Source organism: Coccomyxa subellipsoidea (assembly GCF_000258705.1).
Source record: "Coccomyxa subellipsoidea C-169, whole genome shotgun sequence".
In the NCBI taxonomy this organism is placed as follows: domain Eukaryota; kingdom Viridiplantae; phylum Chlorophyta; class Trebouxiophyceae; family Coccomyxaceae; genus Coccomyxa; species Coccomyxa subellipsoidea.
Window position 1 is genome coordinate 87754 of NW_005178024.1, and position 24296 is coordinate 112049.

Below are 24296 nucleotides of genomic sequence, written 5' to 3' on the forward strand. Positions count from 1 at the left end.
CCGCAGGCAAGCCTTTTCTTCTCTCCAATACACCTTCCAGCTCCAGGCACTTTGGTCATCTACCCATGCCCTGTCAGACCACTCTCCACACAGAGCTCTCCCCATTGGCAGCCTGTAACCTGGCTGTCCCTGCAGCAAATCCGTCATCTGACACCCTTAATACTGCATGCAGGATCGCGGAGAAGTGGCGCCCGATCCTGTGTATGGCAAAGTATTGGCAGGGCTCCATCTGGTGTCACGCTATGCTGCCATCCCTCTCTTGGACTCGCTGCTGACATGGCGCAAGGAGTCTCTCAAAGCCGCCGCCAGAGCTCCTGAGCTGGTAGTTCTGCGTAAGCGGGTGCGCAGTTTCCCAGCATCAGGCAATATGTCGCGCATTCACCTCGAGATCATACATATGCAACTTGTCCTTGACATGCATGAAAGCCTGATCCTACCTTGCTTTACCCCCCTTGTTCACAGCTGCATTAAAGGAGGCTGTTGCGCAGTTCATTATGGCACATTATTGACAAATCGGTTCTCACAGTGTTGTTACACATGTGAGGCACTGAGGCGCGAGGCGCACATGTGAGGCGCTGAAAAATGACATGCATGACTGCAGCTTGCTGTGGAGGCAGTGTTTCTGGAGGCAACGCTGCAGCTAGTGGCGCCAGAGAGCAGCCCTCTATCAGACGGCCAGGCTAATGCAGTGGAGATCCTGGTCTTTGACTGGGTGCTGCATGCTGAGAAGTTTGTGGACTCCAAGCACTCTGAGCTCCTGAAGGCCAGGGAGCGGGTAGGCCTCTGACCTCGCTCAGATCTGGCTACGTACATATACTCCTTTAGAAAATGCTGCATGCATGCGCGCGCCGATAAACGTCATGCGCTGCAAGCAGCAATTGATATCAGCAGTGCCCTGAAGCGAAGGCAATCTCAAACAGAAGACCACTGGCTGAGCGCATGTATCACACAGCATGTGTTAGAACACCTGATGTGCATCTTAATGAGTGTTGTGGCCCTGTTCTCAGTAAGAAATGTTGCTCGCAGGTGACGAAGCTGTGTGCTGAGATCATCGGGGCACTGTCTCGCACGCGCCTTGTGGCCATCAGCAATCGCTTCTTCAAGGTACATCCCAGCTTTATGAGGCAAAATTTGAAGAATCGCACACTCTGCTGACCTGCAAATTTTGCTAATTCAGTGATGCAGCAGATTTTGTGCTGCTGATCACAGCAATACTCATGGCTGACTCATCAACTGCACTTCCAGCATTGCATGTGGAAGTCTCTGCCATGTTCAATGACAGCAGCAGCCTGCAACTGTCAATCCTGTATTTGAATGTCTCAGCAGGCTGACGGAGTCAGTAGCTCTCTCTGGTCAACGTGCGTCCAAAGGATGACACATGTATGACAAATGTGACCTAATCATTGACTGTTGTGGGGCAGGAGCTGGAGCAGCGGCTGCGGGTGGATGCCAGCTCAGCGCGGCAGGAGATCCTGCAGATGTGCGAGGGCATGCACTGCATCCGCCTGCCCACCTCCACCGACACAGAGGTGACTCACCCAGCAATCCAAGATTATCATACCCCTTTTGGCTTCTTGATGCTGACAGTCCACTTGCTAGTGACAGATCCCAGATGGGCTGCTGTTTCTATGAGGAGATGCCCATCCCAACCCTGGCGATATGGAAGCAAATTTCTTATCTTCAGGAGCGTAAATGAGCTTCAGAGCCATTCATTACGATGGCCACCTTATTGTGCTCCCATAGCGACGCCTGGGGTTTCCAGCAAATCATGGGAGTGCTTTACCTATCTTGGCCTGTGATGCCTTACGGAAGGGTCATGCCACTCACTTAGAGAGCTCATGCCCGTGGGTTGAATATTTGCAGCGTATTACATCATGGTGACTGGCGCAGGTGTCAGCGGCGACTGATTTCCTGACCCGGATGCACCCGCTGCGCCACGTGGCGCCAGTGCGCAAGAGCCAGGTGCAGCACGCCATCTGCGAGCTCCTCTGCGCCATCCTCAAGCCCAACGCTGTGGAGGACCGCCCCAGGTGAGACACGAGAGAACGACCGCCCCAGTTGTGGTTTTAGAGGATTGTTTCTGTCTCCTGGAGCATGCAAACTGGATGGTTGTGGTATTAAAAGTGTGTCAGGATCTTGCTCAGTTGAATGAACACATATGTACTATATCAGGGCACCGGCGCTAATATTAAAGTGAGACAAGGAATGGCAAAAGGACCTGCTCTAGTAAAGAGCGGTCTGTAGGGAGGAGATACGGATGCTGGAATAGTCGAAATTTGCTGGCTGCCGCTGCATCGAAGTGTCTTGCTTGCTGACTGCTCTGATTCCTGTGTCTACTACCAATTTGCAGATCATCAACCTGGTCCTTCGGGGAAACAAATGCGCTGTCATGCCCGTCTGAATTACAACTGCAATACACTCGAGCTTCAGACATAACCGATGCAGCTGCGTCTACATAAAACCTACAGGCATCAACTTCGGCTCTGGGTCGACAACTGAGCCGTCATGCCCGTGTGAATCACAAATGCATCACTCACATTTCTGAAGAAACCGACCTCTCTGCTCGCTGTGCAGGAGCCTGGCGGGGCGACTGGACCCAAAAGTGCTGAGCGTGTGGCATGCTACGCTGGTGAACATGCGCTCGGAGATTGCCAGCTGGACGGCGCGCGCCAGCAAGCATGCCGGTGTCGGCTACCCGTTAGTCACGGTGCTGCTGTGCCTGGAGGATGCGCCCAGCTTTGGGCAGTTTGTGGATACCCTTGTGGACAACCTGCACCGCCAGCTCAAGGCGCGCTCCAGTCTCTCAGCACTTGATAGAGGGCAGCCAAGATGCAGTGCACTACCTGCTAGAGCACCTGAAGAGAGACTCCGTCTTTTTCTTGCTTGGTACCCGGTTTGAGCTGAAGTGATCATGGGGTAAAATTGGCACACTTGCAAGTGCTGGATGGCAAGGCTTGTTGGTAACTGTGGTCCCCTCGTTGAGAAGCCCAGTTGGTCCTTATAGCATGGGTAAGTTGCTGCAGGCAATGGCAGCCAGATGATAGGCAAAGCCCTGAATTCGCAAGGCAAGCCTGCACAATTTGCTGCAAATTCTGAAGACGTTATCTCCCAGCATCTTGTTGCTTGCGTCACTTGTGAGTCATCTCCAGCAGGGTGAAACGTGGCACATGCCACACGCAGCCCCAACTTTCCTTTGCAGGTAAAAACTCTTTCATCTTGTAGCCTTCATGCAAAGGATCAGCGACCTTCAAACAGCCACTTGTGACTCCCACTGACTGACTGTATATTGCGCGCAGGACAAGCTGCTGCGCACGCTGATCCTGGACTGCCTCAGCCTGACGGTGCGCACCTACCTGCGCCACCAGCCGGCCGAGCGCGCCGCCGGTGGCGGCCGCGGCCGCATGGACGCGTGGCTTGCGCGAACCACCAAACCCATCATGGTCAATGTGCGCAAGGGCAACTTCCAGTTTCCCGAGCAGCAGGTGGGCATTCCAAATGCCGTTACAAAATCTTTGGGATTATCATCACATACGCAGCTTTCAGGACAAATACATCCTGTACCCTGAGCAGCACATGGGGGTTCATTAACGTATGGTGTACATGCCCTGCGTAAATCCTGGGGCTTGGTTTAAGGAGACACATGCCATTGCCAAAGGAAGGAAAGTTGGCGCTTTGTGGCCATGCCTGCACAGATCAGCTTTTCCTCTGGCTGGGTTTGCTAATCTGCACTGGATATTGCAGGGATACATAATCCCTGCTTGCTCTGGAAATGCTTCTCGGTCCTGCTCTCAAACTGTAGGATATGGGCATCTGCTGTTCTTTCATTCATGCGGTCCTCAGTATATGTACAGACATGGGCAACTGAACTGTCTGTCCCTATGGGAGGAGTGCCTCAATCACAGGGGCAACTCTCGTCATGTGGCGTACTCATATTCCGCACCCAATTTACTCTTCACTAAAGCATGATGCACATGCACGTGAAGCATGTCTGTATGCAAGAGTGTCTGAAGATTGTACGCACACAGGACCTGGTGCGGGAGATCTGCTGCATAGTGGCGGACGCGGCGCCCGAGTTTGGCATCGGTGTGCTCATCATGGACCTGCTGAACGTGGACGCCTCTAGCTGGGATGCTCTGATGATCGGGCTGCGCGCGCTGCTGTGCGTGCTGCTCGCTGTGCCCTCACGCAAGGCCGGGCAAGTCTTCATCACAGAGGTGCGCCGATTTGCTGGTTGCTGAGGAGCAAACTTGGCCAGTTCGGCTCCCTCTGCTATGGGCTCAAATATTTCAGCAAGGCCAGGAGGAGGGGGCTGTATTGCTGGCGCCCTTTTCTTCAAGTTTGTAGCTGAGATTGTGAGCTTAGATGGGCGCTCACATACTTGTACAAAACTCTACAATGCCTACGAAGGTCTTCATCATGCTGAATTCTTCTCTGTGTCCCACCTTGAAATGTCGACGCGAGCTGGGGCCCAAAGGGGAATTCACCATCAGATGACGACCTCTCGCAGTCTTTTAAAGTGAGCAATTTCAAAAGTAGGCAAATCCGTATGTGTGTGTGTGCAGCATGAGCCCTGGACCAGGCAGGGCTCCTATTCAGGCGACCTGCTGGCAGCCGTGCGCCAGGGGGAGCACCCGATGGTTGCTTATGGGACGCCAGATCTGGCAAAGCCCCTGGCCAGAAGCCTCAGCCGCATACTCATCAATTGTCACACCCTCTTTGGCAGCTACCGCCTGTTCAACCCCGGCAGGTGGGTGGCCCCTCACATTCATAAAGTATCTGATATATTCTGTAATGCACAGGACATTTCAGGTATATGCTCAGCTTCGTGCCTGTATAAGCACTTCATAAGAGTGCAAATTTGCCCACTTGAGCATTTGACAGACGTCCGCCTGTGCAAAGATATATATCTTCTTGTCCATCAGATGTGACAGGATGCTTGTGTAGTCTGCAGCAAATGAATACCAGAATGTGCACGTATCGAAATCTTTGAGACAATTCTTGCTTGGGCCAATTAGGACTCTGACAGAGGCGGTGCCCAAGGAGCGGGCGGCCGGGCTGCCGGTGTTTGCCGTGGCGTTGCGCTGCGTTCCCTACATCGTCCCCGAGCACTGGGAAGGCTACAAGCTCGCTGACGAGCTGCCAGGTGACTCATTGCGCCCGTTGTGTTTTGCTTTATCAGATAGTAATTGAGGATCTTCAAGTGTTCTCTATAGTCAACGTGCTGTGTCATATTGGATACTGTGAGTCCGCTCTGAATTATGTGATGCAGAAAGCATGTGAAGACTTGGGATTATGATGGAAACACCAATCTCCATGTACAGGCAGACTTGTATGCCTCAGAGGGTGTGATCTAATGTGTGATCTACATTTGTGCTTTGCAAGCTGATCATGCAATGAGAAGGCATGCTGAGCATGCAACGCCTGCGAGAAGAATATGAACATTTTAAGGTCTTCATGGCAGATTTATTATGGCTACATAATCAAGCCTGCCCAATATCATGAGTGCTGATAGATGATGAGTATATAATCATAAGATGACAATGACGTGCGCCTGAACAGGCTACACCATCCACGCGGACCCGGCGGTGCAGCAGGCGGCGGCGGATGTGCTGAGGCGTTCCATGCGCGCGCGGCCCAAGCTGCGCAACTCCCTCTTGCTCAGCATGGCCGCCTTTGCTTCGCGCCTCCCAGAAGATTACCCGGAGGTCCGTTGCATATACCAAGTTGTTTCAAGTATGCCTCGGACCATAAGGCCTGTGAAAAATTCCCAAGTGGTGCAACGTAATTTGCGACATGCGAAGCATGGATGGTTGAAGACACTGCTTGGTTTGGTCCGTGGGCCACCCATTCAGTTTCGGTTTAGAGTCACCCAGAACAGTAAAATTGACGTTTAAGCCAGGAATTCTATGGCATGAACAACTGCTGCTAGCGACCTGGCAGAGGCACCCACAAGTCCCCGGTCCCAGGCTTGAGGAAAGCATGTACCAAGATCAGCTACTTGTTGGCCTGCTGTCGGCAAGCTAGCAGCATGAGTTGCTGCAATACAACCTTTTGGTCTCTGGAGGCTACAATTGGTTAAAAGAAGCCCAGGCACCCCACAACAGACCAGGGTCATAGGCAAGCATGACTTGTTGCAGGTGCTGCGCGCTGCGATCCTGCTCCTTAATGCGCGAGCCATTAAGACCTCACATGAACTGCCAGGCTCCAGAGAAAGCCTGGAAGTTGTTGCGTTATCAAAATTTTGGCATGCAGGCGCTGCGCGCTGCAATTTTGCTGTTGGACGCGCTGGTGCATGAGTGGCTGGAGATCCTGGAGGAGGAGGGAAGCGTTCCCTCTTCCTTGGGGGGTCCCCCCGGGTCCCCTCCTCCTGCCCCTGATCTGGCGCGCCTGGAAGGCTTTGCCGTCTGCTTCCTGTGCTCCACAGACCCGGACGTCCGCCGCTCCTCCTGGAACCTGCTGTCCTCCGTGCGACGCCTGCACAGCAGCCTCACATCAGCAGGTAAGATAGCAGACAGGAAGCTATATTGCAGACATTTTTTGCTGTATAGTACTCTTACTATTACACGTCTTCTTTGCCAATGGCATTGGCAATGGCAAGATGCGTCTGCAGACAAGCTGCAATTAAAGGCTACCAATATTGTACCCCTTGTTGGACATGCAAGACCAAGCAAGACCCAATCGGTCATGGGCATGTTGGTCAGCATTTCTGTCCTTGCGCCAGCCACGCCGCGTATAGGCGGGATAAGGATTGCTTGTGGGGAAGTCATGATTGCTTGTGCAGTCTCAACATAGCATTTCATGTGGAGGCACTGGTGCATTGAAGTCCTGGCTGCTCAACACTAGTTTTAGAAAGTTCTGCGCTGATCGTTTCCACAGCATGAGCAGGATGAACCATCATGCAAGCTAGCCCTACTGAGCATGAGTGTGAGCATGAGCTGCCTGCTGTGGCGGCATCGTACCAAAGCCGTGCAGGTTCCATATCTGCTGTTTTGCCTTTCAGGCGACGAGTCGACAGTGTACATGATGGACATCCTGGAGGAGGCGGGCCCGGATATCGCGCGTCGCTGCTACTGGGACTTTGGCAAATGGTCCGACCTCTGGCGCGTGTGGCGGCCCATCGGTGCCGAGCGGCCATCCCGGGACGCAGCCGTCGGCCTTCCTGTGAGCACCTCGCAGCCCCCTGCTGATTCATTTCTAGCTGGCCCTTGATGGGATCTGCAGCCCCATCCGTGGAAGAGATGCGGAGGTGGGCGTATGGAAATTTGTGTGACCTTTTTTTTGCATTTCCACAGATGGGGCTGCTGATGGGAATTGCAGATAGCAATGGCCATCACCATCAGGCTCACGATGAGCCCCTCTGCCCAAGTGCATCTGCTTTGTTATACCTTGTGTGATTGTTTGCGAAGGAAGGGACTTGATGATGGTTTCCATCGCCGTCATTCATATCTGAGAGTTTCTGAAAGACAAGAGGATTGTGAAGATAGAGGCATCCACAAAATTGGACTTGAACGGAAGACTGGAAGAAGCTAACGACTCTTGGGTGTCTCACAGCAGGACCAATGTCATTCCTTGGTAGGCCTGCATGCATGCTCATAGCCAGCGTCTAATTACGTCGGACGCGGCTGCAGGAGCTGATGCGGCGGGCACTGATGTACGAGGACTCGGTGCGGTGGGCGCGCTGTCTGGCAGAAGTCATGCGCACTGCCTCAGTCATGTGCCCTGCATCACCACGGGCAGCCTACACAGAAATCGTCAGCCGCCTGCAGGTGAGCAGTATTCTGCATCGTACTCTTCTCCCCTTCTCCTTTTCTGACTGAGATTGGTTCTCTCTACTAGCATGGCGTTGTTGTCTATCTTGCTGGCGCTAAGCGTTTCAAACGGATTGATGTGGCGACATCCAGAAGGCATGCATGACATCTTTCGAGCTTTCCATTGCAGACTCTTCGCCACAGCTCACGTGCTGGACTCTGATGTGCTCTGCTTTGTTCTTTCATGAGCCATTGAGCTGGCCGTGCTCAACTGGCATTTGTGGATGTGGATATCTCCACAGGAAAACGTCCCTGTACCTCAATTTCGTTCTTCAATTGGCGCTGTGTGACCCCAGTTCACCACCCTGGATTATTCCACCAATATCTACAGTTCCCTTCAAAAGTTGTTGATTGTGCGTGTTTGATTTCTTCACGCAATGATGTACCTTGACAGCTCAGCGCCTTCTATTGAGCCTCATCCACTGTACTTCTACATGTGTCTGAGCATGCATGTGTCGCTGCATGGAACAGATTTTGCAAGATCTGGTCATGTATCGTGAGCACACATTTCCCATCACTGCTTCAGGCGATGATGTACCGCGACAGCTCGGGACGCGTAGTCCAGCTGGCGGACGCGAGCGGCGACACCTGGAAGGCGGATCTGACGCGCACATACGCCATGGTCTCCTGCGCGTGCCCTCCCCCGGGGCCATCCCCCCAGAAGCCGCCCCCCAGCCTCTCCCACCGCGAGCTCTTCCGCATGATCCTGCAGAATATCAGGCGCGCCACTACCCCGCAGTGTCATTTTTCACTATTGTCATCATTACTATTATCATTCTGACAACACGCTTTCCCTGCCAAAGGCAAGGTGCGTCTGCAGACAAGGTGCAGGTATAAGCCAGCCACAGGCCAGCAGCTGTGCCAACTGTCCTTCCCTTTGATGTACTCGCCAGATCCATCCCGTATCTTTGATGCAGATGTTCAGCTCATTCCAATGGGTCAACATTCAAAAATCTTGCAGGATATTAGGCGCGCCATGCAGCATTGATGTCCACCTTGTCAAGGATTCTCCTTTGCTTTGGTGCCTTGAATGTATGGCATGTAACCAACACGACAACAACAACACCTGTTCAATCCAATGTTGGCTTGTAGCCATGAGAACAGCCCACCCATTCAATTATCCTAAACAAAGCCTTTCCATGATGGGAGCCTGGGTTATCTGGCATGCGCTGCCTGAGAGTCCATTCCCTGTAAAAATTTCTCTAGCCTTGGCATCATCAATCCTTGCGGTGACCATTCACATTCTGTGGGAAGCTCGGCTGATGGGCACATGAAACTTGAAGGAATCCGCTCTCCGAGGAGATGACTATTTTTTATTGAAACAGGACGGGGCCGGACCCGGTGCAGCAGGCAGCGATACTGGCGCTGGGCAGCTGCAACCCGGGCAACATGCCAATCCTGCTGGAGGAGATGCAGGGCATGAGCGAAGACCCTGCCGCAGAGCGCATGAAGGTGAGGACACCTTGTTCTCTCTTGCTTCTTTGGCGAGACAATGATGAACGCCGGGCGTCAAGAGGTGAGGGACATTCCAATTCCAATTAGGCTCTTTCTGTTGGGCGGGTTCGACAGGTCGCCTCTAATGCTTGGTGTCAGCTCGAGAAATAGAGAGACCATTTTGTATCTATTTGCTACTGCGTCCAAGCCGGGAGAAGATGTCGTGCCCCATTCTTCATGGAATCGTTACAGCACTTATGCTGATTCAGCAATGAAGGTTCAATCGGACTTATCAAAGATGCCACCATGCTGGGACCCAGCTTGCATAGCCAGGAAGGGCCGCGGAGCCCGTCCCTAGCGCAAACTTTCCTAGTATTGTAGGGATAGATTGGCTTTTCAAATGTAGCTCCCGGATTTCAAATTCGAATTTGCACTTTTGCGCAGGCCCGAAGCCGGCCGCGGCGGGAGGAGGTACGCGTGGCGGTGGCGCAGGTGCACCGGCTGCTGGCCAACAACTTGGCGCCCGGCTCGCTGCGTACCTCCGCGGCCGACTGCGCCAAGTGCGTGGACTTTGTTCTCGACACCCTCAAGTTCCTCAACAGCTCCTCCTCAGGTGGGTGCATCATGCATTGTCTACGCTTCTTATCAGGTGTTCACCTAACTCCCAGATGGGCAGGTTCAGGTGGAAAGACTGCAGGCTTGGCATCCTCAGAGCTCCAAGAGCTCCGTTTTAGATGGGAGTTGCTGCTCTTTCGTTGGCTGCAGTCAAGTGTGGACTGTCAGGTACCCTTAGCGTCTCCATGCAGGTTCAGCGCCCTCTGAGTTTTTATGCAGCAACTTCTTGATCCAATCCATCCTGCATGAAGAAGTTCTGTGCTGTTGTCTGGACCATCATCATTGCTACCAGTTGTGTGCCACCTGTGCAAGATGGAGTATTCTGGAGCTGGCACAGAATTGGCTGCGTTGATACGCGTCCATACTGACCTTTGGGCATCGATTTGCAGCTGCCGCACATGCCAAGCCAAACGGAATCTACATGCTGTCTCGAGAGAGGGCTCTCCTGATTCCTCTGATCAATAGTCATGTCCTTAATGACATCACATCACATGGTCCTTTCTGTGTCATCTGGGCAGAGGCGTTCCAGGACCTGCTGCTGCTGCGCTACTGCCTCTGCAGCGTGGCCCGGGCGCTCGCGAGAGAACTGGCGGCTGCGCAGCCCAACGCATTCTCGACCCACATCCGCCGCACGCTCTTCTTTGCTTTCTCCTCCTGGACCGAAGAGGGCTCCATCCCAGGTGTGGCACCTGAGCTCATGTGCGGGTGGTTCATCAAATCACATAGAACTTGTTGCACAATAGTCCAGTCTCGATTTCCCTGCGTGTTCAAGCAAATGTTTTGTATTAAGAATGCTTGCAGATCTGGAGTCTTTTTACATGTGTGTCCTGAAATAATTTCCAGAAAGGTGGAAGGCACGCGTGAATACATGCACTCGTGCTGTATCACTTCAAGCTTGAACCTCATATTTGGCTCCAAGCTTCAAGCTGCAGTGTGCCAGCAGGAGTATCTGTGCTGTGCAAGAACCGCATGCGTTCGCCCTTCCTGTGAGGACAGCGTATAAGAAAGGAGAACTGAGGGTGATAAGAAACGAGGGACTGACAGTGGCTCGAGCATTGTGTGCCCTGAGCTCTTTCCAAGGTGTTCATAGTGGAATTTTCACGGTGAGCTCTGCATTATACATGGTGCGCAGGGCGGCACCGGGGGGAGATAGCGAAATACATAGCAGTGGCCAAGGGGCGCGTGAAGGACCCTGACTCGGCGCGCGCGCTGGAGGCTGAGATGCAGGAAGCTGTCGACTACCTGGACGTCAACGCTGCGCTAGCCATGGCCGACATGCTCCTGGTGGGCCCACCCTGTACAAATAGTAAAGAGAATTTATGGCCTGCATTTTGTGAGGTCTCTGGGCTCTGCATAGTCTGCTGAAATGGGCTCGAATGGATGTGACCGGCAGGGTATGTTGAATCACTTCCAGTGGAGGAAGCAAGTGGTGGATGGCATGAATGCCAGTGGGTCAATCACGCCCATTGTACTAATTTTGTGCAGTCTGTCAGCTCTCTCCATCTCTGCACCTTTACACAAAAAATTGTGTGGGGTGTAGAAGCCAATTATGCTGCACATGAAAAGCACCTGCACTGTTTTTTAGCAGCTGTGTGTGAAAGACCCTACGCTGTCTATGACGTGTGTTACATATCTTGTGGCTTGACCAGGGGCCGGCTTTTGATTTGGAGGCGAAGCGGCCGCAGGGGCGAGTGTTCAGCTGGGTTGACCGCATGCTCAGGGCAGCCAACAGCGGCACTCCCACTGGAGCCACTACCCTCAACTTCCGCTCAATGGGCCCTAGCAGGTACATATCTACCTTTAATATACCTTACAAGTACCTGCGCGTTGGTCACCCTACAGGCTTTGACACTGCAGGGCTTTGCCACTTTGGGCTTAGATGACCGCTGACAGCCCTGGTAGGATCCTTTAAAGATGAATGTGTTACACGATTTGAGGCACAGGTACCTTAAATGCACATTGGCTGGAAGCCACAGGTTTGTAACCGGCATGAAAGTTCCTGACATGAAAATTCCTGTGGCTTCCAGCCAATGTGCATTTAAAAGACCTGTGCCTCAAATCATGTAACACATTCATCTTTAACGGGTCCTCCCAGAGCTGACAGCGGTCATCTGAGCCCAAAGTGGCTGAGCCCTGCAGTGTCAAAGGCTGTAAGAGAAGTGTTCCCGTCCTTGCGGTCATGAGCTAAAGCTTTACCCCACTGGAAATACTATCTGCTGTATGCTCTTGCTGCGCCCATTAATTTACTCTGGGTTGCGTCAGTGAGTCAAGAAGTAGGACAGAAGGCATGCTTGTGGCTTTAGATGAGCCTACAACATATCAAGGTCTTGTCACGCTTCCTGACAGATGCTCAGCGATTCCTGTAAAAGACTATTGGCCAGTGTCAGATTTGGCATGAAGAGCTTAAGTATAGCTGACATCAAACTAATGCATTGGGTGGCATTCATCCCTGCTGAAGTCAAGAGCTGGTCTGCAGAGATGGAACCAAGACCAGATATGGCTGGATGTTCTTGGAATTGAAAACTTGTCAGTCTGGTGATGTCTTTGGACAGGGAGGCGATCGGGAAAGCAGCACTGTTGAACTTCCTGTCCAGCAACCACGACGTGCTCAGCGTGTGCGTGGACCAGTGCTACTCCAGAGATGCCGCCGTTGCCAAAGCCTACTTTCAGGTACTTCATGCGCCACACCAGAGCATGACTGGGCAGTTATGCATGCTGTGAAGAAGCAATTCGCATCTCAGAACTGCAATATCGTGGCACAACAAGCTAGGTTACCAATCTGCAACTGGTGTGGATTTTCTTTCCTTGCAGGTGCTGACGGAGGTGTACATGACAAAGGAGATAGAGGTCCAGCCACACACGCTGCTCAGCCTCATCCTGTGCAAGCTGGGAGACTCATCTCTGGTGATCAACCCTTCCCAGAAACCTTTTGTAGCTCGTCATCTGTTGCGCAAAGAATAAATAAGTGCTCTGTGGCTGGTCATGGAGTCATTCAGATAAGTTTTTGAACCTTTGGGTCTCAACGCATGGGGCATGCATGCTACTACCTGAAGTTGTCAACGCGTAGCACATCCATTTCAGAAAAAGCGGAGTTTCCCGCTGTAGGCAACATGAGGTAGTCGTCTTAAGAACCTGCTTGCATGCGAAGTGTGTCAATTCGTCACCTTTCTCTCTTCGCCCATGCAGGAGGTCCGAGATGATGCGCTGCTGCTATTGGACGCGCTCTCTTCACGGGTATGGAAGGAGAGCGGTGCCACGGTGGCATCAGTACGCCCAGGAACGCCCCTGCTGCCCGGGCAGATCCTGCATGCCAGCCCCCATGCAGCGGTGGTGATCGGAGCCCTGCAGGACTCCTTCCAGGACTTCCAGCTACGCCTGTCCAGCAAACTCGCCAGGTGCGGTATTTTATGCATGCTGTGCCCCTCAATGATTCTTACATATGTATATAGAACAGGTGTCTTGCCCAAGTCAAATTGTTTTGCAGCAACTTGCCAGCTGCTGATTCTAATGTACAAGGTTGTGCACCTGTCCAACTATGCAGCTTCACTCTGGAAGCGCTGTTAGTTCTTCCTGGCATGGCCATTTAAGCATTTCAGGGTCATGATTAACAGGAAACCCTTGCTTCTTAGTCCTTTGCAGCAAGCGTGTGGGAGCCATGAGGTGCAAAGAGTGTCCAAAACAAGCGGGTCTCAACCTCCTTGCTGCAATCAGCTGTCATATTGTTATTTGAACCCAAGACGCCTGGTCTGGCGCGGCAGAGACCACCCGGAGCTGAGCGAGCCGCTTTGCGTGGAATTGATGAACCGCCAGCTGGAGGTCGGGGGGTCCCCCGGGTCTCCCCAGCTGCAGCACCAGGTCCTCTCCTGCCTGGCGCCCTGGATGCAGAACCTCAGCTTTGCCGCGCGCTGGGAAGGTGGCACATCCTTGACAATCCTCATTCTTGGATTTTCAACGCTTCTCTGCATGTGCTGGCTTGACTTGTGGCATCTTGGTTGTCTCAAACAAGGTCAGCAGTGATGAGCAGGTTGCTTGCGGCTGGCATGGGAGATCTCTTACATGTCTTAAGCATGCACACACAAATCCCTTCTTTAGTACACATGAGCCTGACATCACTTCAATTGTACATTGTGGCCGATGTCTATCACCGAAGGATGCATGACAACAACGGCTTTGCTTATATTGTTTGCGAGGCCATCTTGCAGAGTGTTTCTGCAGGTCTGTCGTTCATTATAGCTGTGTGCGACAGTCTATCAGCTCCCGCCAAATCAACTCTAAAGAGCGATCATGCCCGGCTTGTACTGCATTCATCAATCAGCTCGAAATATTCCCTCTGCGCGCAGGCAACTGGAGCGAGCAGCTGCTGCGCAGCATGTATTTTCTGACGTGGCAGCACGCAGGCGCGTTCCCTTCCGAGACGGAGCGGCTGTGGACTACGGTGGCTGCCAACAAGCGCAACATCATCCCTATTCTCGACTTCCTCATCGCGCGCGGGCTGCAGGAAGCCGCAGAGCCCCACCTGCAGGCGCGCAACTTTAGATCCTTCCTGGCACTCTTCTGCCTGTAACACTTCAGTCACTTGTTGGGGAGTCAGCCGTCATACCACACTCTTTACAGGAAGGGCACAGCCCCACCTGCAGGCGCGGCAACAATCTCTCGTCCCTGTGTCTTCTGTGCTTCATGAGGCTCTTGGTAAGAGTTACATAGAGGTCAGTAGAGGCCATGCCATGATGTTCAGGAGCCGCAGAAGGACTGTGTTGCATGACAAGGCTCTGTGGCGTTGTTTGTTGTCCCTTGCCACTCACCACTTCAAGCCACACACTTTGCACCAGGAAGCGGCAGGGCCTCACTTGCAGTATCTGCCTGGAACATGGAACAATGAGTGTTCTGAAGTTAAGATTGAAATTTAATATTCAAGTGGAGGGAAATGAGCTGTTACCACACAGATGTTTTAGTCGCTGCTGTAGAAATGCATGGGGTGCGCTTCAACTAATGGTACCCCTTCGGAATACAGACACATATTGATGTCTTGCTTTTTGGTGACTCATTGCAGACACAGGATCAATTCTGAGGGGGCATGCATTGTTGCCTGCAGCTTGCCCGCAGACTCACCTTGCCTATCACGCAAGAAAGCGCGCTTAGTGATAGTAGCACTGATAATTACACTGCTGCATGCAGGACCTGGAGTCGGTGCTGGGGCACTTTGTGGTGGGCAAGCGCATAGCGTTGTACATGGCGCGCGTGCTCCCCCAGCACACCATCGACCACCTCGCCTACGAAGCAGCCCAGCTGCTGCACGAAGAAGACCCCGACACCTCCTCTCCCTCCAAACCCAACCCCGACCGAGCGCCCAAGGTTGGAATTCTTCTGAGCTCACCTGAGAGTTTGAGCACTCTGTAGTGTGTGAAGAAGCTCAACAGAGCGAAGAAAGGAGACCTTTGAATGAAAGCAGAGCCTGCCACAGGTATATGATTGCATATTGTGCGCGCAGCGGGAAGCTCATTGGCGAGTTTTCATGGTGCTGTCCCTAAAGATGGACAGCACATCATGCGTCAATGGAAGTGAAATGTGTCAATATCGATTTTTACTCCGTTTTCCAAATTCACTCAATTCCTACTCGTGTCCTAGCTTCTTTCGATTTTAGTGCTTCATTGACATGTTGCCATTACTGAAGGCGTACGAGTTCCACCATGCAAAGCCGGTGCTGTCGCGCCGGGACGCCAGCTACACGGCAGCTGCCCTGCAGGAGCGCGCAACTTCCCACCAGCGCGCATCCGTCGCGCACGCCACTGCCACCGCGTCAGGTGCTCTTCCCACCACCTAACATCATGTATCTTGAGGCTACAATTTCTGTCGCTGAAGTCCAGTGGGGGCTGAGGAATCTCGCAACTCAATGTGCTGCTTCCTGACCATTGGCAGGACAGTACCGGCGTCCTTGCAATGTTCGTGGTGCAGCTCATGGGTTGCGCGGTAACTATGAAGTTTGCAGATGCACTATCGCACCCTGGACATGCGTTTGTTGCGCTCCAATGAAGGCCGGTGGACGCTTCATTTGCTTGTACCTCAGCGCCTAGGTCATAACCCAGGCCTGCTATCTTTTCTTAATTTCTTGCTTCTGGGAAGCACTTCCTGTTTGGCCAGGGCCCTCCATTGAATCAAATTTTCCTACTTTTGCGGAAGCTGACTGGGTCGCTTTCGTCCAGGGCATTTCCGGCGGGTGAGCGATCTGCTGAGGTCAGCGAGAATGGGGTCTGACATCAGCAACCACTCCGGCTCCTTCACTTCCTCCATCAATGACTCAGCCATGCGGCCGAACTCCGCCTCCTACTCACCCGCCTCCCACAAGGGCTCAGAACTTCTGCACAACTCCGTCCAGCCGAGGTAATCCCCTATTATCTAAGATCCATCGTACCTTTGTGAAGTTCGCCTTGTCAGCCTGTCAGCTTTTCCTTCTTCCAGCTGACAATGTCAATTTTCATGCTGCCCTGGTCGCACATTTTGCCTCCAAAGGATGTGATTTAGCATATCAAGTGGCATTCAATTGCACAAGTATGCTTAGAAGGGTCACAGCTGTCTCTGCAGATGCCTTGTGTGTGTGTCCTCTGTGGTCTCCGGCTTTGGGTTTGTGTATCATGCATTTTAAAGTCACAAGTGCTCACACAGAACCGTTTCTTTGGCATTGGCTCTGAGCGTCACATCTGTTGCACAGACGCTCCAGGCCTGCATCTTCGCTGCTTCTGTCACTCTGAACCTGGGGCTCATCTTGCATCCTGCCTGGTTTTAGGTGCGGTTGATCTCCTCACATAGCTTTGAATGGTCTGACGAAAGATGCCGTTATTACATAATTGCAGGTCGGGGCTGTCACGGCCGGAGATGGCGTTGTGTCTCCTGGCAGAGGTGGCCTATGAGCATGACGAGGACCTGCGGGAGCATGCACCGCTGCTGCTGCATGCGCTGCTCGTGGTGCAGGACTCGCCGGAGCCCATCGTGTACCAGCACGCCCAGCAGGTGTCCCTCGTGCTAAAATATTGCATTATAATATCCCTTAGTTCTTTGATTTGTTTGTTTAAGGGCACCCATGAAAAGCTGTATCTCCAGCTGAGAGCATTATCGCTGGCGGTGCAGTGCTCCATCCAAGGCCAAACACAACACCGGGCGCCGCAATTGTCGTGAAAGCATGCCTTGTGAGAAACACTATTGTGAGAATCTATTTTGTCTTATGGAAACTTATTGGTGTCACAATTTTGAGGGCATTCCATGCAGGCGTTGCTGAACATCTTGTTCTCGCTCTCCACCCGACACCTGGAGAGCGCACTTGGACAGGACGGCTTCCAGGTAAATCCGCTCTCACTGTAATTATATAGTGTTCACCGCTTATGTGCTCATGTATCAAGCTTGCACAGCTACAAGTTCACAGCATATTTGCAGAATGTGCACCCTTCATGGATAAGAGCATCTGGAGGTTGTCTGCAGATCACTGAACACATGTGAAACATGTGAAAAATCAGGCTGCTGCAAGATGTTCAGTTGCGAGGCAGCCTTCTCTCCCTTCTCTGGCGCGTCTATGTAGTGCTGAGAGTGTCCTGTGATGTCGGCTACAGCCCTTTGTTCTGCAAATCTTGGGTCAGGTGTCCAGATCACATGGACAACTTCACTGCTGGTGGCTGCAGGCGCAGCAGGAGCGGGTGGGGCGGCTGATAAAGTACCTGCAGGCGATGCGCGGGCAACAGCTTTGGCCCTACGAGCAAGTCAGCCTCACGCGCGCGCGCGTTCCCTCCGCCAACGCCCTGCACGCCCTCGTCACCTCCCTGGTGATCTCCTTAGATACCTCTTCAGTTCAAAAGTCTCAGAAATGCTCAGTGTATCACTGTACCAGATTCACAATCACACCACGACCCTGCAAGCGCTGATATTGCATGCTACATGTGAAGGAACAGAAAAATCCCGGATTTATTTTTATTTTAAAGAAAAAGGGGATCTGAGTAACTAGAATGCTTCCTGGCTCTGCAAATCTTGCTGGTCTGTTGGCGGTCCATTGGTGTCAATAATGTGTCTTTGCAGGTAATTGACATGCAGCGTGATATGCATGCTGATACCGTCTCTTCCAGGATGACCAGGGCACTCATCGAGAATGGAAGCCCTGATCAATGTCCTGTGGGACTCGTCAGCATGACTTCGCAGGCTGCCTGGCAGGACCTTTGAAGTTGCACAAAGTGTGTATGAAATACCTTGGGGTGTGCAGGTGGAGGCGCTGTCTTTTGAGGAGGAGCTGAGGGAGCGCTGGGCAGCGGAGGCGCTGCGCTGGCTATTGCACTGCTCCTCCCGCCACCTGGCAGAGCGCTCCCACCAGGTACTGCTCTCTCCACACGTATTTAAAATCCCCAGAGACAGCTGATGTCACCAGCCAAAAATGGCGCCAGGTTTTATGAGCCAGTTCACCTTGCATAGTGCAGTACCCAGCTGGGTGTGATATGCAACCCATGGCCTAAATGGGCCATTTAAAGACATACTTGCGATCTGCTTTCCTTTTTAGCGTTGTACACATGTGGGTATAGAGCATTGGCAGAATCTCACCTCATTCATTCTGCTTCATTCAATCGCTTGCAGGTCCAGGTGCAGCCATTCGGGACACCTCTTTAGTTTGAATTAAAGTGCCGTTTGCATGAGTGATTGCATGCTTGTCAGGTGTACCGCGCTCTGCGGCCGTCTGCGAGCGGTGATGCGTGTGTGTCGCTGCTGGCTTGCCTGCACAAGAGCCTGCTCAGCCCGTCACCCTCCTCCCTGCACACTGCAGTGGAAGTGTGCCTCACCCTCCAGGTATGATTGCACACGAAGCTCTAACTGCAAGTTGAGTATGTAAGAGATGATGTTGACGGAAGATGTCTCCAATATGGCTGCTGAAAGAATTGCAAGGCCGTGAACTTTTTGGAGCAGATCCGTGGAAGTGCTGCCGCAATGCACTAGATTTTGAATGGCTTGAAAAGCATGTGGAGAAGATAAAAACAGGGGGGGAAATTGGACCCTCTATGAAAGTGTTTCTGCTCTGCATTGTAATGTCAACACCAATGCTGCAGGTGACCTCCTTGCATGCGCCATGGCACCTATGCAAGGCATGGCATGCAAGGTCCATCATCATTCAAATAAAGCAGATCCATCTCAGATGAAGATCTCACTGTCTTCTGCAAGGTACTCACAGTACCACAGAGGCATGATCGTGGTGGCAAAAGGCATTCCCTACTGTTATTCACACCATGCATTGGGTGCAGGTGGTGATAGAGGGCATGGATGGAGGTCGGCTGGTTTTCTTCCCCCAGCTGCTCATTGCCTGCCTGGCCGGCCTCTGCACCTCCTACGTCCACGTCTTCAGCCTCCTGCTTGACCTCCTCTCACAGGCTCGTAGCTATTCCTCCAGACTCTGTCTTTTCCTGAAAATGGCATGCTCAAACCAGCAATTGCTGGTCAGACAAAAGATGTCTCTGTTCGGCAGAGCAAGATAAACTTCCTGCCACCTGCCCTCCTCGTTCTGCAATGGGATATATCAAGGCATTCTGACATTCTGGAATAGCTAGCTGGGAGGGGGCGTTCTCTTGCCTGCTGCAGATTCTTGACTCTAGTGAGCAGCAGGGACAACAGCTCGTCCTGGCAGCCTGCAGTCTGCACAACTGCAACACAGCTGTGGGAGTGGATGTTCTGAAGCTGGAAATACTGTGCCCGCAGGTGCTGAAGCGGCTGGATCTGAATGACTCCACTGTGCAGAGCGTGCTGCTCGCATGCACACCCTCACTGGAAGACCCGCCCTCCCTACAGGTGACTGCCATGCTTGCCTATGCAGAACTGATCCCCTTTCTCCAGTCTGCAGCGCTGTATATCTGAATTGTCCCTGTGCAAATTTGACATGGCTCTGACCCGAGCCAGGAGACCCCAGATCCAGCACCCCCCTGGCTCATTCATTTCATGTAGTGATCCTTATCATAAGGAAGGGGAGTATCGTATGTGGGCAGGAATTAGGAAGCGGCGGGGAAGCTGAGCTGTCATGGGAGCTGGGCGGCTTCCTGGCGCAAGACGCGCAGCTTCTGGCTGTGCAGCAGCTGCTCATTAAAGGCCTCTTCAAGCCCGAGACTGAGATCTCTACCATCCAGGTGTGTGCTTTTCTTTAAATAGCTGCAGCACTGCATGATAACTTCGAGGAAGTGCAGCAAGAGTCTTACCTTTCCCAAAGAATGTTATCTGTCAAGCTGTTAAGCCTTGCAACACCACGGAATTGTCGTAGCATTGGATGATACCTTCTGGACATTGCTGAGACCTACTCTTCTTCCCAATAGAAGCTACTGAAAGAAGCTTTTGACATAGAAAGCGCTGCAACCGCGCAGCGAAAAGGCTTAGCCTGCATGCAGTGCGCACACAATGGATGCTGCAATGTGCACGTCACAAAGTAGCGCTGATGCCTGTTTTGGCGGTGGCAGGTGCTGACTCTGCTGGCGGATCAGATTGCGGCTACTCCGCAGCTGCCGCGGCACGGCTTAGTCACCAGCCTCAGCGCCATGCACGGCCTGGACGGCCGCCACCTGGCTCAGGTCGATTTGCATGCCTTCCGGCCCTTCTATCCCTCCCGTGGCTCTGCGCCGGTCCTCTTGGGCCTGCCGTGCCCCTTGCCAGCCCCTTCCTGGTTCCCTCTCCTTGCCCCCCCCCATTTACCTTTTAATGACGGGGGCTAGCTGTTAAAAGTGATGTTCCTTGCTCAGCCATTCTGGCTCTGCGCGTATGCATGTTAGGGTCTCCTACGGGGTTCTCTCCAGTGCGTTCTTTCTTTTTTTCTTTTTTTCTTTCTTTGCATCATTATTATTTGCCTGCAGCCTCAAATTGCTACTTACCTGCTGTGATGCGCAACCAGCGCGCCACCAAAAGCCATACTCTTGTTGGGCACAAGATGTTTCGGCTGTGCTTTGGGAGATCCTTGGCATGAAGTACGGCAGCACCCTTGGTAGTCTCTTGAGGGTTACTACCTAACTCACATCTGAAGACCGTGGTTCTGCACACGATGAACGTATCGTGATCCTCAGTATGCATGCAGAGCAGCCCCTTATCGCGAGCGTGCCATTACCTGCAGGAGGGCTTGAGTGCAGTGCTGGGCGACGTGCGCGCGCAGTTGGCGCTAAGCCTCTCTTCGCTGCTGCCCTGGCTCTGCGTTCACTTCCGTGGCAGCCCCCACAGCAGCCTCTCAGCTGTGTGCATAGCGGTGATGCTCTCTTTTGTCAATCATTCTGACACAAACAGATCTGCCTGAACAGACTGCCCATACTATGTGCATTTTGTGCACTGTCATTCCTTGCTTCTTTTCATCTCACTGGCTTATGTGAGTCAACAAAAAAGAGACAGACTTGAGTGTCAACAAAATTGAAGGAAACCCAAACCAGGCAATTGACAGACATGCATCATCCGCGGGACAGATCTGTCGGTTTGTGGTCTCTAATATCATCACAAGGTTCTTTATGGTGAAGAGAATTGCGCTGATTGGGTCTTGCTTGGATCTGGCGAGTCCATCAAGGAGTAGGATTTTGGCAGCCTTTACTGCAGCTTGTCTGCAGACGCACCTTGCTTCTGGCAGGAAAAGCGTGTAATAATAATAATAATAATAATAATAATAATAATAATAATAATAATAATAATAATAATAATAATAATAATAATAATAATAATAATAATAATAATATTAATAATAATAATAATTGCGCTGATGCCTCTTTGTGTTGCTGACAGGCGCATGCAGGGGCGTGTGTGGCAGTGGGGCTGCCAGATCTGGGGCGTTCCCTGTCGCTGCTCAGTGCTGACACAACCACTGACGTGGCGGACCTCCTCTCGCTCATCGCCCCCTCCTTCACCAATGCTTTCTTCCCCCGGTATGGGCAATCCCCCCCCACCAGTTCCATACAATTCCATAGACGTTCGTTGCACATGGGAAGGTTCAAATGGGTCCCAGCCTGTCTTGCCAGGTCTCTGGTTTTCTTCACAGGCAACAACAGTCAACATGTCAAAAGTATAGCCGTCCCCATGCCCGTGATGTGCTTGGCAAGACTAGTGCATGCCTGTGAGCCTGGTCAATGCACGTTGTGGGCTTGTGCTTACTTCGTCCACAATCTGCATCGATCACGCTCACTCTCATTGACTGATGCAACAACGCAAGATCCAAGAACAGTGGCAAACAATAATGCAGATGTTGCCTGACCTGCCTGGTCCTTGGGACTGGAAAACACGAGATTTTCACTATTCAAAAATTAACTTAAATACTTAAACGCATGTATAAATTCCCATCACCTGAGAGTTATGTAATCGCGCGTCCAGATTTGGCCGCCTGGTGCTGGAGCGGCTGATGGAGGCGCTGACGGACGGCGGGGAGGGAACTGCGCTGCAGACCGCCGCGCTGCGCATGCTTCGCGCGATATTTAACGCGCCCACCCTGGACCTGGGCTCGCCTGCACACACCCTGTCGGACTCGCAGCTTTTCTACCCCGTTGCCGCTCTGCTGGAAACCCACCGCAGTGGTCAAGCTTTGGAGGCAAGCCCCCATGCCCCTTAAAATGCTTACCTCTCGTGCCTGTTCTTTGGTTGTTTCCCCCTTTTGAGGGGGGCGGGCGTTCCCAAAATAGCTCTCATTTGTTTGCGCTTCAAGCTTGGTAGAGATGCTCGCCGCTGTGCTGGCAACTGCATGAGCAGGAGATACTATCAAGATAATTGGGGAGTACCATGAGTACCCCCTGCAAAGAGCACAAAATCCTGCGGCATATCATCGGGAGAGGGATACATACCACTGTATCTTGATGTGTTTCTGTAGATTGGTACCCTGCTAGTTCAGGCTTTCACCTGACACGGCACTGCTTGAATTCCTTTGTATCATTTGAGCAGAGTCACTCCTGTTCCTTTGATAATCTGGAGTATTGCCGTAAGCACCTGCACGCCATGCCAGCAGTTGATCCCTACAGGCCAAGTCAACGGCATGACGGCAGGCTCTTGCCGGCAATGCTCACTCCTGGTCGATTTTGCAAGGGTGACTCAGCCTTTGACTTCATGTCGAAACCACATCCGAGCAGCATGTTGCTCACTTACAGATCACCATTCAGCACTCTGATATTGGCAGTCTGCAGCTCGTCTTGGGCATCTGCTTAAAAGGCTGGTGATATCCTTTGATATCTTTGCTGCCAACAACGCCTTCCGAGGCTCCCCTTGTTGATAGCATCGGCATTTGTCACGGCAGGTGTTGGACGCGGTGATGGCCTACGCAGCGCGGCAGCGCGCGGCCGGTGCTGACATGGCGGAGGTGAGTCAGCAGCCGCCGCCGCTGAGCTGGCCGCGCTGCATCGACGATGACGTGGCAGAGGTGACTGCCTGCCACCTTGTATTAGTTATTGAAGTTTTATGCAGTTACAGGGGCAGAAGAATCAAAATATAGGGTCAGAATTGACAGCCGCAAGCCCATTTAGGTGTTGAATTTACACAGTGTATCTGCAGCCACATCTTCTGCGAAGGGAGCTCTTGCAAGCATTTACGTATAGCACAGAGCCGTTGATGCCATTTTGTAGAAGCAAGATGCAGACTGCTGTATGGTCGTCAGTTGCAGCGTGTCTGGCATGAGGCTCCAACATGACATATTCAGCTGTCGACATGATGGCAGGTCAAGGTTACCTAAGGCCTTCGGCATTTGAAATCAAGTGTGAATCTGTGTGCAGGGTGAGCGCGCTGCGGAGGCGCTGGGCCGTGTGGTGGAGGAGTGGCAGGGGCGCAAGCTGGCACACTCGCGCATCATGCCATTCATGGAATCCAGCCAGGCCCGCTGACTCTTATTTCGTGTATAGAAGTTTTCATTTTGACTGTCGGGTCAACTATAAAATGTCCCTTGTGCTAAAGCTGGCTGGAGTCCAACTTGAATGTGATGTCAGGTCCGCTCCAGGGTACGTTGACATAGTCAGCAGTGGTAGGACAAGAAGCTCTTGTGCATGTTTAGCTAGTGGGGCTGAGGGACTTGCAATCGCAAGTTGTTGATGTCTTTGTAGACGTAGTGTTTCCTGAGAAAGTTAGTCGAAAGGAACGTATGTCCTGCACTTGGGTCACATGAAGGGGGCATCGGTCATGTCCATGAGTGTGTGTACAGCTGCTGTACTACAGTATGATGTGTTTGTGTGCACATCTGTTGCTGTGAGGTGGGCTTGTAGTTTGAATGCATGCACAGCGGGAAGGTCGATGCAGGTCTGCGCGTGGTCTAGACCATGCTTAAAGCAGCAGTTTATCAGATAAACTTTATCTATTGTGCACGCTGACTTTAACGCACACATTGTGAGGCAATTTGCTGGCAATACCGAAAATGAACAATTGCGCAGTGGCCATGCATGTAGATGAATCACCAAAGTCACACGAAGATGCATTTCCTATAGCAGATGATGTCAATTTGGC

At 52.3% G+C, this 24296-nt stretch overlaps 1 protein-coding gene across 1 annotated transcript; it reads left to right on the forward strand.

Annotated features, from left to right (window-relative positions):
- Positions 1 to 166: 166 nt before the first annotated feature.
- COCSUDRAFT_48883 (hypothetical protein) lies at positions 167 to 23683 on the forward strand (the record flags this gene model as incomplete). Its single annotated transcript, XM_005643751.1, has 42 exons — positions 167 to 340; positions 602 to 775; positions 1027 to 1104; positions 1422 to 1529; positions 1891 to 2030; positions 2575 to 2761; positions 3297 to 3482; positions 4026 to 4214; positions 4563 to 4747; positions 5016 to 5143; positions 5560 to 5705; positions 6253 to 6499; positions 7001 to 7161; positions 7629 to 7766; positions 8335 to 8546; positions 9134 to 9260; positions 9687 to 9855; positions 10376 to 10537; positions 10990 to 11141; positions 11507 to 11643; positions 12410 to 12527; positions 12669 to 12761; positions 13044 to 13252; positions 13616 to 13770; positions 14198 to 14417; positions 14778 to 14832; positions 15033 to 15209; positions 15529 to 15658; positions 16058 to 16235; positions 16706 to 16862; positions 17118 to 17189; positions 17525 to 17665; positions 18097 to 18204; positions 18540 to 18671; positions 19121 to 19213; positions 19455 to 19661; positions 19856 to 19993; positions 20318 to 20479; positions 21612 to 21751; positions 22194 to 22362; positions 23104 to 23226; positions 23576 to 23683. The coding sequence occupies 42 exons, from the start codon at positions 167 to 169 to the stop codon at positions 23681 to 23683; spliced, it is 6285 nt and encodes a 2094-aa protein (XP_005643808.1).
- Between the last annotated feature and the right edge of the window lie 613 nt (positions 23684 to 24296).